Source organism: Hevea brasiliensis, chromosome 2 (genome assembly GCF_030052815.1).
Source record: "Hevea brasiliensis isolate MT/VB/25A 57/8 chromosome 2, ASM3005281v1, whole genome shotgun sequence".
NCBI lineage: Eukaryota > Viridiplantae > Streptophyta > Magnoliopsida > Malpighiales > Euphorbiaceae > Hevea > Hevea brasiliensis.
The window spans coordinates 107,612,919-107,625,684 of NC_079494.1; the positions used below are offsets into that span (position 1 = coordinate 107,612,919).

The 12,766-nt window shown below is 34.6% G+C and overlaps 2 protein-coding genes across 3 annotated transcripts; one reads left to right on the forward strand and one right to left on the reverse strand.

Annotated features, from left to right (window-relative positions):
* Positions 1–4,683: 4,683 nt before the first annotated feature.
* Positions 4,684–6,410, forward strand: LOC110643342 (non-functional NADPH-dependent codeinone reductase 2). Its single transcript, XM_021795696.2, has 4 exons — positions 4,684–5,200; positions 5,292–5,535; positions 5,631–5,810; positions 6,029–6,410. Exons 1-4 carry the CDS (start codon positions 4,872–4,874, stop codon positions 6,251–6,253), a joined length of 978 nt encoding a protein of 325 aa, XP_021651388.2. The 5' UTR covers positions 4,684–4,871; the 3' UTR covers positions 6,254–6,410.
* A 637-nt stretch (positions 6,411–7,047) lies between these two features.
* On the reverse strand, positions 7,048–12,766 carry LOC110643331 (uncharacterized). Of its 2 annotated transcripts, XM_058138033.1 has the most exons (9): positions 12,584–12,766; positions 12,330–12,443; positions 11,177–12,227; positions 10,641–10,781; positions 10,188–10,553; positions 8,938–9,180; positions 8,492–8,584; positions 7,585–7,785; positions 7,048–7,482 (listed from the first exon to the last, which is right to left on the reverse strand). In XM_058138033.1, exons 3-9 carry the CDS (start codon positions 11,516–11,518, stop codon positions 7,261–7,263), a joined length of 1,608 nt encoding a protein of 535 aa, XP_057994016.1. In that variant the 5' UTR covers positions 11,519–12,227; positions 12,330–12,443; positions 12,584–12,766; the 3' UTR covers positions 7,048–7,260. The 2 variants fall into 2 exon arrangements, with proteins under 2 accessions (XP_057994016.1, XP_021651372.2); XM_021795680.2 differs by lacking the exon at positions 12,584–12,766 and having other exon boundaries at positions 12,330–12,476.

The window sequence follows — 12,766 nt, forward strand, 5'->3', positions numbered from 1 at the left end:
GGCTCGGAATGTCTGATAATGGTGGGATAGCCAAAACCTCGATCCAGTTCGGAGACTTTTCCGGTAGCGGGTCTGTCTGGCCGGAAATTCACAGACCCAGACCACTGTAGAATTTCCGCGAATTGAGGATACCTACACGAAGCCCACAACACGGGGGTTATTACATAAATTTTACGGAATTTTCTAAGCTCATTTAATGCTCGGAAAAACACTGCGAAGTTCCGCGGGACCCACCGAAAAACGGTGTCGAAAAAATTCGAAATTTATGTCGCCGCGAAGCTCTCGACGAGTGGAGCGCTCTGGTACTCTTGGTTTTTTCGTGGGGTTCACGGTTTGCGAGAAATCTAGTCCAAAAGTTAAAATGGGCTAAAACTTCCCGGACAAAAATTGGACAAACCGCTCAATGGATTTCGGTGTTCTTGGTGTCTATGGAAAGCTCTCGACGAGTAGATGGATTTAGACACAAGACCCGGTCCGATTGGTGGCCGGATCGGCCGGATTTTGGCCGAGAAGACGAAAAGTCGCGCGCGCCTAAGGGGGCATTCGCGCGCGTTTTCCGGCCGCCTGGGGCGTTGGCCAGCCGTGGTGAAGGGGTGGGGAGGCGCGCCGGCAAGCTGGGGTGGCTGGGGAGGTGGCGGCGCGGCAAGGGGAGGAGGGAGGAGAGAGAAAACGGGAGAGGAAGAGAGGAGGAGAAACGTGCGCGGGAGAGGAAGAAAAAGGAAGAAGGCCGGTCCGATTCGATCGGTCCGATCCGGTCCGGTTCGATTCGGCCGGTTCGATTCAGAATACAAAATTTTAAATTTTTACTCTGCCTTGGGACCGAAAACGAGGTCCAAAAATTCCGAAAAAATTTCAGAAAACTCAAAAAAATTCGTAGACTCCAAATATATTTTTAGTTTTACCACGTGGTCTTTAAATTAATTTTTAAAAATCATCAAAGTTTATATTTTCGGAAAATCGAACCCGATTTTTAAAATCCGAAAAATCTCAAATAATTTTCTTAAAATTTAAATAAAATTAAAATATCAATATCACTCATAAAATAATAAATTTAAAATTTTTGGGATGTTACAAAAGTAATTTCCTCATTTTAAAAGAATAAGGGTCTGTTTGACATTATTATTGGAACTATGATTAAAATAATTATTTTTTTAAATATACTAGTTAGAGAGTATTCAAAAATAATTTAAAATTAAAATTGATAAGTGTTAGTCCTAAAAATACTAAAATAACAAAACTATTTTTTCCAAATTATTTTTTTTAATAGTATATAAAATAATATTTTTATTCAGAAAAATAATTTTAGCCTTTCATCTGCAATACCAAACAAGTACTAAGTTATTTTCTATACTTTGATAATATTATTAAAATGTAAAAATACTTAAACATAAATGATATAAATATATATCCAGTGGTGGAGCCAAGGATTTGAATTAATGGGTCAATAAAATTTTACTTAGTTCACATGAAAAAAAAAATATATTATTTAGAACAGGAACTAACAAGAAAAAAAAAACTCTCATTTCTTGCTTTAGTGGTTGTTTTATTTGGTTCCAGTGTTTTTCTTCTATTTTTTAAATTTTATTTCATTAATAAAATTTAATCTTTTTGATGATAAAAAAAAAGAAATAATGCACTCCAATTTTCTATGTGTAACAAAAATAGAATAAAAATTAAAGGAAAAAATTTCATAAAATAACAAATGAAAACAAATTATTGAGATTTAAGCATATTACACAATGAAGCACTTTAGTATTCATCTTATTAAAATGACTGGTAAGCTCTTGAAATTGTAAATTTATGACTTCATTGATGATTTTGATGAGTTTTTTATTATGATATCTTTGTTATTTGAAACATCTCATTCATATTTAAAATAATTATATTATGTTTTTCATAAAAATATAAAAAGAAGAAAAAGACAAAATCAATCGGTAAATAATGAAAAAAGATTAAAAAGAGAGGTAAAAGAGAGAAAAGATTGTATTTCTTGTGAATATGAGATTAAGATTAATAAGCAGAAAAATAACATTAAAATAATTAAGGCTTTCTTGAAAAATAATATTAATTAAGAGATTTTTTTTTTTAATTTCAACTGGCTTAAAATTCCACACAAATACATGGGAAAAATCTTTTTTATTTATATTTATTTAATTGTATATCAATTTTATATAATTATTTTAAAAAATTAAATGAATTATCATATTTTGTTATTATTGCCATGTAAAACTTTAACTTTTATCATGGAGTGGTGGACAGATTGAGGGTGTCAAAGTCAGAGTCATCAGAGTCGATTCCAAAAAAGTCCTTTGGCCACTGTCTGTGTACAGGAGATGGTGGGTCAGCGCTTTGAATGGCATCTCGTGACTCTGTGTCCATCGGATCCTGGGAATCTTACCACATGGAATGGGTCCAGTCAATAGGCTCATCAGTGAGAGACTGGATGGGACCAAGTGATGTACAATTCACATGGGGAGGTACCAGACAATAATAGCTGTTGATTTCACAAAGATATTCAGCTAGTTGTTTTCTCAAGGGTCCCATGGCTTCCTTGTCAATAATTGATCCCTCGTAAGTTCTCTCTGAACAGGATGAGCCCGATGAAGATACAGTTTTTGCCCCTGGGATAGGCGCTGGATCAGAAGAAGACTACTCATTCACTTCAGAAGAATCCAGTTCAGATACTGAATCCCATTACCCGTCTTATCTGGCCCAACATATCCAATCCTCCCAATCGACCTATGGCCCAGACACTATTCCAATTCCATTAGTCCCGATTCCTTTTCTAATGGCTGGACCATCATGGTCTGGAATACAGGCAAGGATCCTGTAGAATGTCGTGGTGGCTGGAAGGAAGTCTGTACTGTTCCGTCAGGATTCCTTCTAAAAAACGATTCTGTGATCTGGATTGGTTGGGTAATGGGCTTCAGTATCTGAACTGGATTCTTCTGAAGTGAATGCGTAGTCTTCTTCTGATCCAGCGCCTATCCCAAGGGCAAAAACTGTATCTTCATCGGGCTCATCCTGTTCAGAGAACAGGGATTCAACATCATCATGCTCCAGGGAGATGTGAGAAGCCTGCTGTATGTGTTGATCATTTCATAAAATAAACGATGTCTAATATAATAAATTAATAATGTTGAAAAAAAAACTAAATAAAATAATACATAAGATTTTTAAAAGAATAAAAATTTTAAAATTTTCACAATGTATTACAGAATCGAAGTGACAGTGACAGGGCTTTATTGTTTAATATTTTATTGTTGTTAAAAGAAAATTAACAGATTCTTTAGAAAATAATTAAATTGACTCCAAATATTTATATTTATTTAACTCAAATTAAATTGTGAATATGTTAATTGATTGGAAAACAAATAGGAACCAATATAATTATTGATTATAAATTAAATGATAAAATAGGACATTTGCAACGTTAAATTTTATATAGTTTTATTTTATAAAATTACATTTAAAATTTAATGAAATTAAATAATAAGTTTTAAATTAAAATAATTTTTTATATAACTTAAAATTATTTTATAAAATATATTTTATATTAATACATAAATTGAGGTTGATATCAAAATAAAACAAAGAGAATTATTTCGGTCTAGGAATGTGATAAAAATTCTCTATTAGGTTAATCATAGGAATTAAGTATTACAATAAACGATTAGGATACTTGTAAAATCATTCTATTTAAATTTAAATTTAATTATTTTAATTAATATTTTTAATATATAAATTTAATTAAAATTTATTTTAAATTATTCAAATATGTTTCAAAGTCAATTATTACTTTATCATTCAAATATTATTTCTCATTTAATTTTATATGTTTTTAGTAATAATATATAAAAAAAATATATTCTTTATTTATTTTTGACATAAATTTTTTTTTATTAATAGTTTGTATTTTTAATCTTAATAATTCTATAAAATATTTAAATTTTATACAAAAAAACTTTATAAATTTATTATTAAAATACATATTTTATATTTATTTGATTATTTACACAAATAAGTTCAAGTATTCGATATATAAAAATCAAACTTAAGCCAACCCAATACTTATACTATTTTACTAATTTTAAATACATCCTAAAAATAATTATACACAGTTAAATTCGTCTTAATAGAATTTAATCAAATCAAATTCTAAAAATTATGTGCTCAATTTGTTACCATCTCGAGCAGGAATAAATTCTTCATGAGGATGGATTGCATGTCCCTAAATTTGATATTCTAATAAGAAAATATACGGAAGAAAAATTAAGGTAAAGCTAGGTATTGCTGTGGGAAATTTGATTTTGATTCTTATTTTTTTAATTTAAAATGTAAAATTTTATAAGAATTTAGTTTAATTTATTTTTTTATTAATTTTCATATTTAAAATGTAATAATTTATTTGAAAAATTTTTATTTAAAAAATAATTTTATAAGATTTTAATTGAATTTTTTTTATAAATAATTTATTTTAGATTAAGCCATTAATAATTAGAGTCAAATTAAACATAGTTAATTTTTTTTTATATTTTGATATTTTGATTCGAGTCAGTTTTTGTTGGATTAAGTTGAATTCACCTCACAAATTCAGTTTGAGCTCTAATTGCCACATTGCCACTCAAGTTAATGAACGACAGAAGCGGCAGCGGCGGCGGCGGCTGGTTATTTTAATAAACAAAGAAGACGGACTTGCATAATTGCATGATAAACAAAGAAGGCGGCTAGGGTTCCCTCATTTACCCAAAAGAATAGCATAATTTGCAAATTGCAGATAAGGCATTACTCCAAAAAAAAAAAATACAATCAAGTTTGAAGACTGAAATTTTCTTACAGAAAATCTATTACTTACTGCTGGAGATCGAAAGATGGATACCAATTCATCAATCAGCATCCCAGAAGTGGTTCTTAGCTCTAGCAACCGGAGAATGCCACTACTGGGGATGGGCACAGCAACTTCTCCTCCAGTGCCACCAGAAGAAACTAAAGCAGCGATTATTCAAGCTATTGAGCTTGGTTACAGACATTTTGATACAGCCGCACTCTACCTGACAGAGGAGCCTCTAGGCGAAGCCATTGCCGAAGCACTTTCTCGTGGCTTGATTAAATCCCGAGAGGAACTCTTTATTACCTCAAAGCTTTGGTGCAGCAATGCTCATAGCGATCTCGTTCTGCCGGCCCTTCAAAAGAGTCTCCAGTACTGCAGCAATTTCTTCATTTCTCAAGCCCATCAAAACAAAGATAATCTTCTATTTTTGATTTTTTAACATGCATTTATACTTGTGCAGGGCTCTTCAGTTGAAGTACATTGATCTTTATCTGATCCATTGGCCCGTGAGCTCGAGGCCAGGGACCTTTGAGTTCCCAATAAAGCAAGAGGATTTTTTACCCATGGATTTTAAAGGAGTCTGGAGAGCTATGGAAGAGTGCCAGAAAATTGGACTCACCAAATCAATTGGTGTCAGCAATTTTTCCTGTAAGAAACTCTCGGAAATCCTTTCCATAGCAGAGATTCCTCCAGCTGTTAATCAAGTAAGTTTTCCAGTTTATTTATTTATTTTCTTGCAAAGTCATTTTTTATTTTGTGGGGTTTGTAATTGGAAATGAAAGAAGTTGGGATCTTGAAGGTAGAGATAAACCCGCTATGGCAACAAAAGAAGCTGCTGGAGTTCTGTAAGGAAAATGGAATAGTGTTGACAGCTTATGCTTCTCTAGGAGCCAGGGGAACCATTTGGGGTAGCAACAGGGTGATGGAGAACGAAACGCTTATTCAGATTGCAAGTGCCAAAAGAAAGAGTGTTGCTCAGGTGCTTAACACTGGCTTGCCTTCTCTCAACCTTTAGTTGTTCTTATTTCTTTTTAGGGCTAAAGACAAAAATAAAGAAAATCCTGAATTCGTAGTCTAATTCCATGTGGTTGACATAATTTCAAGAATTTTTTTCAAATCTATTATCTTATATTTGTTCTGCAATTTCAATGAATTGAAACCTAACAGCAAATTCATTTTCTCTAACAAAATTTTCAGATGTGCCTTAGGTGGGCATATGAGCAAGGGACCTGTGTGTTGGTGAAAAGTTTTAACAAGGAGAGGATGAAACAGAACCTCGACATAATTAACTGGACATTGAGCGAGGAAGAAAGCAAACAGATCAGTGAGATTCCTCAAAGTAGAGGATGTCGAGGAGAAGACTACATCTCAGAGAAGGGACCTTTCAAGACAGTAGAGGAGCTTTGGGATGGTGAAATTTGATCTTGAATAAATTCTTAGCTTCATGCACAAACGAAATATGGGACTCATGTTCTTGCCTTTCCCATTTCAATCAGTATTTGTCATTAGGTTATGATGAAAGATGATTATGTCTTGCAATCAATGATTCCATTGAAAATAAAGAAAAGTTTGAAAGAAATGGAAAAGAAAAGCAACACGTTTAAAAGCTGGACGCCTAGACCTTTAGCTTTAGTGGACCTCACAAAAAGAACTTTTATCACCTTATTCTTTGTTAGGAGAAGGTTTTTAAAGTAATAGAAGATTTTTTAAAGATTTAAAAACTTTGGAATTGTATTTGGAAGTTGTGTTTAGGAAGATAAATAATTTTTTAAAGTGTAATTTTTAGAGATTTTTGAATGAAAATCTATAAAAATCTCTATTTTCTATCTTTTTTGATGGGTTAACAAAACTTTATCCAATTTTAAGTAAAAAAATTTGAAAATCATGAAAGACTTTGCGTAGGGTTAGTCTTGTGGATCACCACATAATGAAACTCGCCTCTTCCTTCTCTCTTTAGCCCCCAGCGCTCCATTGCCGGCCTCTCTCAGTTCTATTAAAATCAAAACCTTTCAATTTAAAATTTTTAAAATATCAAGACGTCCTATTTAAAGCGCCGTGTCCAATTATTAAACATATATAAACGACCTTTCAACACTCGAACGAAATGATGATACAAATTGCTCATATATGAGTTAAATCAGGACATAAACATCTGACTGATGGCCTGAACCTATAGCCACAATTATTCTAAGGGTGTTTTAAAAAAGTGAAGAAGATGAGAAGAAAGAAGTTGCTATAAGCAATACTGTCTTTACTGGAATAGCATTTATGTACAGCATTGCCTCTGCATATCTTCAGTAGGACGCGGGAAAGAGAAAATATATACCACTTATTGTTCTCGAAATACATCTTTGCAGCTAAGAAACTGGTACATTGTGTACTTGATGGAAGGACAGCATTTTAGTGCTAACAAATTAGTTGATTTCAAATTAACAACGCTCAGGCCTATCATAACTGGGAGGTAAGGATGGACAGTTTTCGTTCATATTGGCATATGGCTCTACGCTATTATATCCAGGCAATTCCATCCAATACTCACCAAGAATCTGGCAGAATGGGAGCTGTGCCTGCTGGCCATCCTTCTTGTTGCACCAGCCAGGCAGGTTTGTTTGGTTGTCCTCAAAAATTTTAAGCGTGTATGCATCACGAATCTGCCAACAGTTAGACAACATGTCATACAACATATAAACTAGTGTTTAAAAGGGTGGCGGTGATTTAAATAAGTCTGAAAATGTAAATCATTTATAACTTACAGTAAATTCAGTTACTTGAATAGAGCTTGAAATGGGACCAAAGACTCCAGCCTCCTTATACATTGCAAGGATAAAGGCAACACATGTTGTTGATTTCCCATCACTGTACATCCATTCATCTTGCTCTGGAATAGTGAGCAATTCATCGAAGGCTATGCCACGCCTTTCAACCTCAGCTAGAATTCCATACAGGTCCAAACCCTGAAAGATGAAAGGAAAAACTCAATTGAAGACCAAAATGCTACACTTCCATCCAATCATGTTACAACTATCAATTATTCTTAAACATATCTTTCTCATGCATGTGTTTAGCCTACCAAGTACTTTATACAGTATATAGATATCAACCAGAAATATAAATCTTTTTTTGTAATTGTCTAAAACATAAAATAAATATATAAATATGACTTTGAATATTATATTTTTTTTCTTTTCATTGGTAATATTTTGGACACAAAATTCCTGTACGGTATAGTTAAAGCCCAGGGCATCATGAGAATAAAATCAGTAATACAACACTCCCTTTTGACAACCACAAATTTCGAATGCATTTCATTCCTATAAAATTGTAGGCAGTAGAATTATTTTGTTTCATGTTTTTACTTTATGAAATTATAGTCCCCAGAATTTAAAAAATGTCAAAGTTACAACGACTCCTGATCAGAAATATATGGACCTGCAGGCAAAAGCCTTGATGACTAGAATAGCTATATTTTCATTGATATCATTTCATTGTAGATGATGTCATATACATTTTTAACGGCAAAATTCATTGGATTGGTGTATAGGATGGGGCCATACACTTAGTCTTGGCAAGTATTTTCCCATTAAAAATGTCTTCAGAATTTTCCCATTAAAAATGTCTTCAGGAAAAAAAAAGAATAAAAAAGTAAATTAAGACAAATACCTCAGTCCCTAGCCGTTTATTTAGGGCTTCATTCCACATATTAGCCGCATAAGTAGGCTGAATCCTAGTCCACATAGACATGACAGAAATGACCTGAAACCAGATTCACCCAGTTAAAAATAATAATGAAAGAATTGTAGACAATCCAGTCTAAAAAGCTCAACGATGATTTTTTGTTCCCCACATTTTTGTGGAGAAAAGGAAAAAGTCATATAAAATTATTCTATATGTTAAATTTTGACTACAACAAGAAGGTATCAAAAAACATCATATTCAATTTTTTTTTTTTTTTTGCACAATTTAAGGTTTATTAGCATGCACATACTTAACACATGTATAAGCAATAAGCATACACAAACATGCACCAATAGTTCAGTATGTGTAGAACACAATTTCAATTATTTGTGTCATACAATAATTACAAAATTCTTAGTGGAGATTCATACCAAGTGAGCATCAAGAGGTGGTGGATAGTTGTCAGCTATCGTGTCAATCCAACTAAATATCATGTTGTGATAACCATATGGCTTGCCTGACATGCTCTGAGCATACTCCCAAGCTGCAGTGTTGTTGAACTTTGCACGCACGTCTGGATGTAAAGGAAGCAAAGCTATTTGTGGATTAGAGTTATCCTTTAGAGAAATATCCCACCACTCATCCCATGGGATTACTTCTATAATCTCTTCACCCTGGAAATTCACATGAGCATACGGCATAAAGAAAACTCTCTTAAAGGGGCAACCTAAAAGGAAGAAATCCCTTCAGTATAATGTTCTGGTCTCAAACCAAATAGTTCAGTTTCATTAATTTTAATGCCTTAAAAAATTTATTAAAAAAAAACATCATACAATGTTTCTATGCTCATAATCTGTCACTTTTGGGCACAAAAGACCAATATATGTGCGAATTCCAGGCCCAGCATTACCCGTTTTCTGCTTGACAAAACTGAAGACAAGGAAGAAAATTCTTCTTCTTCTTCTTCTTCTTCTTCTTCTTCCAATTTAAAGTAAGTAATGAGAATGACTTCACTCCCACCCATGGTGAGCAACACAATGCTCTCTTTCAATTAACTGTAATTTTAGAAAGAGCATCTTAAGAAAATCTCACAATAATCTCTTACAAATGTAACAAGTCATTCATGAGAATGACTGTTCTCATCAAGTTCCAGCCTCTCATGGCTCTATAATGGGTATTAGCAAATCTGAGAAAGTACCGATGGCATCTGAAGCAGAGAGAGAGATGACAGAGACAGTGCATTGAGGTCTTAGGTAAGATTCTAGATGTGCTGTTTCAGGCAAATCAATGAAGAAAACAACATCATCCTTGACCTCTACTGTTTCTTTTAAGTGAAAAATTAAATCAATTTTGGAACCTAGTATGGAAATGAAGCATTGATGCTCAACAACAAAATAGAGAAATCAAAATAGGTTTTCCAAACAAATTTCCATTTCACTTTTTGTTTCAATATGCAAAATATTTTCCAATTATAAAAGATAAATATTCTTCTAACCACATAATAACAGCTGGCAATGAGAAGAAACAAAGCAAAAGCAGAATCACATGTCAAGCACAGAAAACACAGAGGAACATGAGACATCAATCTGCCTGATGCACATGCACATGTAAAGGTTAAAACAACATATATGTGCACAATGCATTCACATCTGTCTGCCATGTAACATTGATCAGAGCATACCTTTTCATTCTCATGTCCTGATTCACCAACCCAAAGATTCCCCATTTCATCCTTCAAGCAAACTGCTGTATGACCAGCGAATGCACCAGTTACCCATTTCTCCAATGTCTCAAATCCACCCCACCGACCACGAATCTTTGACACAGCCAGAAAATCACCAGAATGAACATCATCAGGATTAATGATAGTATGCCAGGGCTTGGGACGTATCTCAAATGTGACACCCATGTGCTTCTTAAGAAAAGCTATGTTAGCACTCTGACCCCATGCAGAGTTAGAGAACAAAGGCAAGACATCTATTAAAGAACGCAAGGTCCCAAGCATTCCTGACGGCATGAGAAATACAGAAACCCCATGTTGCTTCACCTGCACAATGATCATGGGAAATGGTATCCTTAACAATTTAAGTTGTAAACAAGAGATTAGAACAAACCATAAAGAACAAAACCATACGTATTCCTGCTCTGCAGGTTCTTCCCATGACTCAAACTTCAGAGTATGCTCTCGAGCAGAAAAGTAATAATCCCAGGAAACTCGATATGGTGTTGCAAAAACATACAAATCCATACAGGTCCAGCTGTGCGCTGCAGATGTCTGTGAAACGGGGGAAAGGAATTATGATGATCGCAAGTTCAACAGGAGGTACTACTGACCAATCAACCATATGCTTATAACTTATACTAGAAATCAGTAGTCTACTAAGAAGATTTCCATTCTAAATGCCAATAAAATGTAAAAGTTAAATATTTGACCCACTGTGCCATTGTTTTGGACCATAAAACCAAAGTATATCCTTTTCTACTATTTTCCTCTGCTGTTTAAGCTACGAAACACTGGGGAATAGAAATATAATACACAAATAGCATCAAATTAACGCATAAGCATCCAATCTAAATACAATAGAAAAAAATAGATAGCAAAAGCAATTTTCAGTAGTTTATACAGCAATTAAAGCATGGAGAAAATCAGCAAGGCAAGAGAAAGCAAACCTTGACATGGAGAACACCGCCTCCCAAGCCAGGTTGATCACGATCACCTTCGGTGAAATCAAGGCGAGCCTCGTTCTCATAAAAGCAAGCTCCTTTCCACTGAATAGAGCCATTTTTGGGAGACACCGATCCAACGAAATACGGCAACAAATCAACAGCGCCATGAAAATTGTTCAGTACAGGCCATGAGATCTGACGTGGCAAGACCGGAAGCACGTCATTAACCCTGAAAGGTACCTTCAAAGCTTCGGCATAAATTGAATCCAACCCTAACCCTAAAAAGCATAATAACACAAAAGACGATAGCGCCAAACGCAATGTCGTTCGAAGCGATATAGACATGGATTAGGTTCGTTTTCAATTGGTGCAACTCTTAGGAAGGGATAGATTGAGTTGCAGAAGGAGAAAACCAAGTCAGAAATGGAGGAGATTTGGGATTTGGCCCATGTGGATTGAGAGAGAAGGAGTACCTTAACCTAAATTGACCCCTATTCGCGTTGTTCACGATGATTAGTTGCGCCGCTGGAGCAGGAGATGCCAAGACCACGTGGGGCATTTCCTGGTAAACAAGTTTGGTGTGGTTTTTGAAAATGGCATACACCCAAACGAATATTTTCTATTACTAAAAGCAGGAAGGGTTTACGTCTTCGAATCTTGTTCGGACAATATGGACGGTCTCGAACTAAATCAAACAGTAACTAACTCTTGATAATTTACAATCAAGTCAGCATTATCAAATTATAACGCTTGCTTCTCTTTATTGTGAGCATACCCTTCTGAATCTGTCAAGAAATTCATGACATTGTCAGGAAGAGATAGAGGAAATGCTATCAATGTTCGGAATAGTCCGGGAATAGGAGAATGTATCTTCAATGTTGTCCGAATATGACATGATTCTACCAGACTTTGAGGCCTCCACTTCGATATGTCAGGGGACGACCAGCCCTCTCTTTATACTAGAAGGAAAAAGATGCAAGTTAGTGGCGTCATTCCCACCACCATCGGGTCATTTGCTTAGGAACGAACACCTACTCTGCCGCTTTTCAAAAACCTACCAAAAAAAAAAAAGAAAAATAAATTTGCAATATCAATCAAAGAGAAACGTCTAAATGGTATCAGTGAGTTGTATAAAGCAAACCCCATTATTAATTACCAGAAGAGTGGCTTCTGGAGTAAAAGTGAAAGGGAAATCGTTCAAGTCATGTACAAGCTTCATTTGTTGCTATAGCTTTCCACACTCTTCTTTATGATCACTCCAATGCGAAATCTAGCGCCAGATTAAACATTTCAACCACTCAAACGAGCCTCCAACGATCAATAAGTGCATTTGAAAAGTTACTTCACCAGAACCTTGTTATAGCAACGAACAATTAAATACATAATGAAACTCGCTAAAATTGGGGTTACCTGATGAGAGATGGAGCAATAAGCAACAGCGCCACCAATCCACCGAGACCGAGTTTGCGAGGAAGTTTTTAGAGGTAAGGGAAGTGATCGCCTCCATTCCTGTACAGCGAGTAAGACACAGCTCTTCTTCTGACATTTGCGTTTGCACACAGCATCAGAAAACGCCGTCGCTTTGCTAGTCAA

Excerpts from the sequence above, each read along its gene's own strand:
- LOC110643342 (XM_021795696.2), top strand. The coding sequence starts at position 4,872 with ATGGATACCAATTCATCAATCAGCATCCCAGAAGTGGTTCTTAGCTCT. Across the intron at positions 5,201-5,291 it reads GCCCTTCAAAAGAGTCTCCA|GGCTCTTCAGTTGAAGTACA; the intron begins GTACTGCAGCAA and ends ATACTTGTGCAG. Across the intron at positions 5,811-6,028 it reads AAAGAAAGAGTGTTGCTCAG|ATGTGCCTTAGGTGGGCATA; the intron begins GTGCTTAACACT and ends CAAAATTTTCAG.
- LOC110643331 (XM_058138033.1), bottom strand. The coding sequence starts at position 11,518 with ATGTCTATATCGCTTCGAACGACATTGCGTTTGGCGCTATCGTCTTTT. Across the intron at positions 10,782-11,176 it reads GCGGTGTTCTCCATGTCAAG|ACATCTGCAGCGCACAGCTG; the intron begins GTTTGCTTTCTC and ends CCCGTTTCACAG. Across the intron at positions 9,181-10,187 it reads CAGGACATGAGAATGAAAAG|GGTGAAGAGATTATAGAAGT; the intron begins GTATGCTCTGAT and ends GTGAATTTCCAG.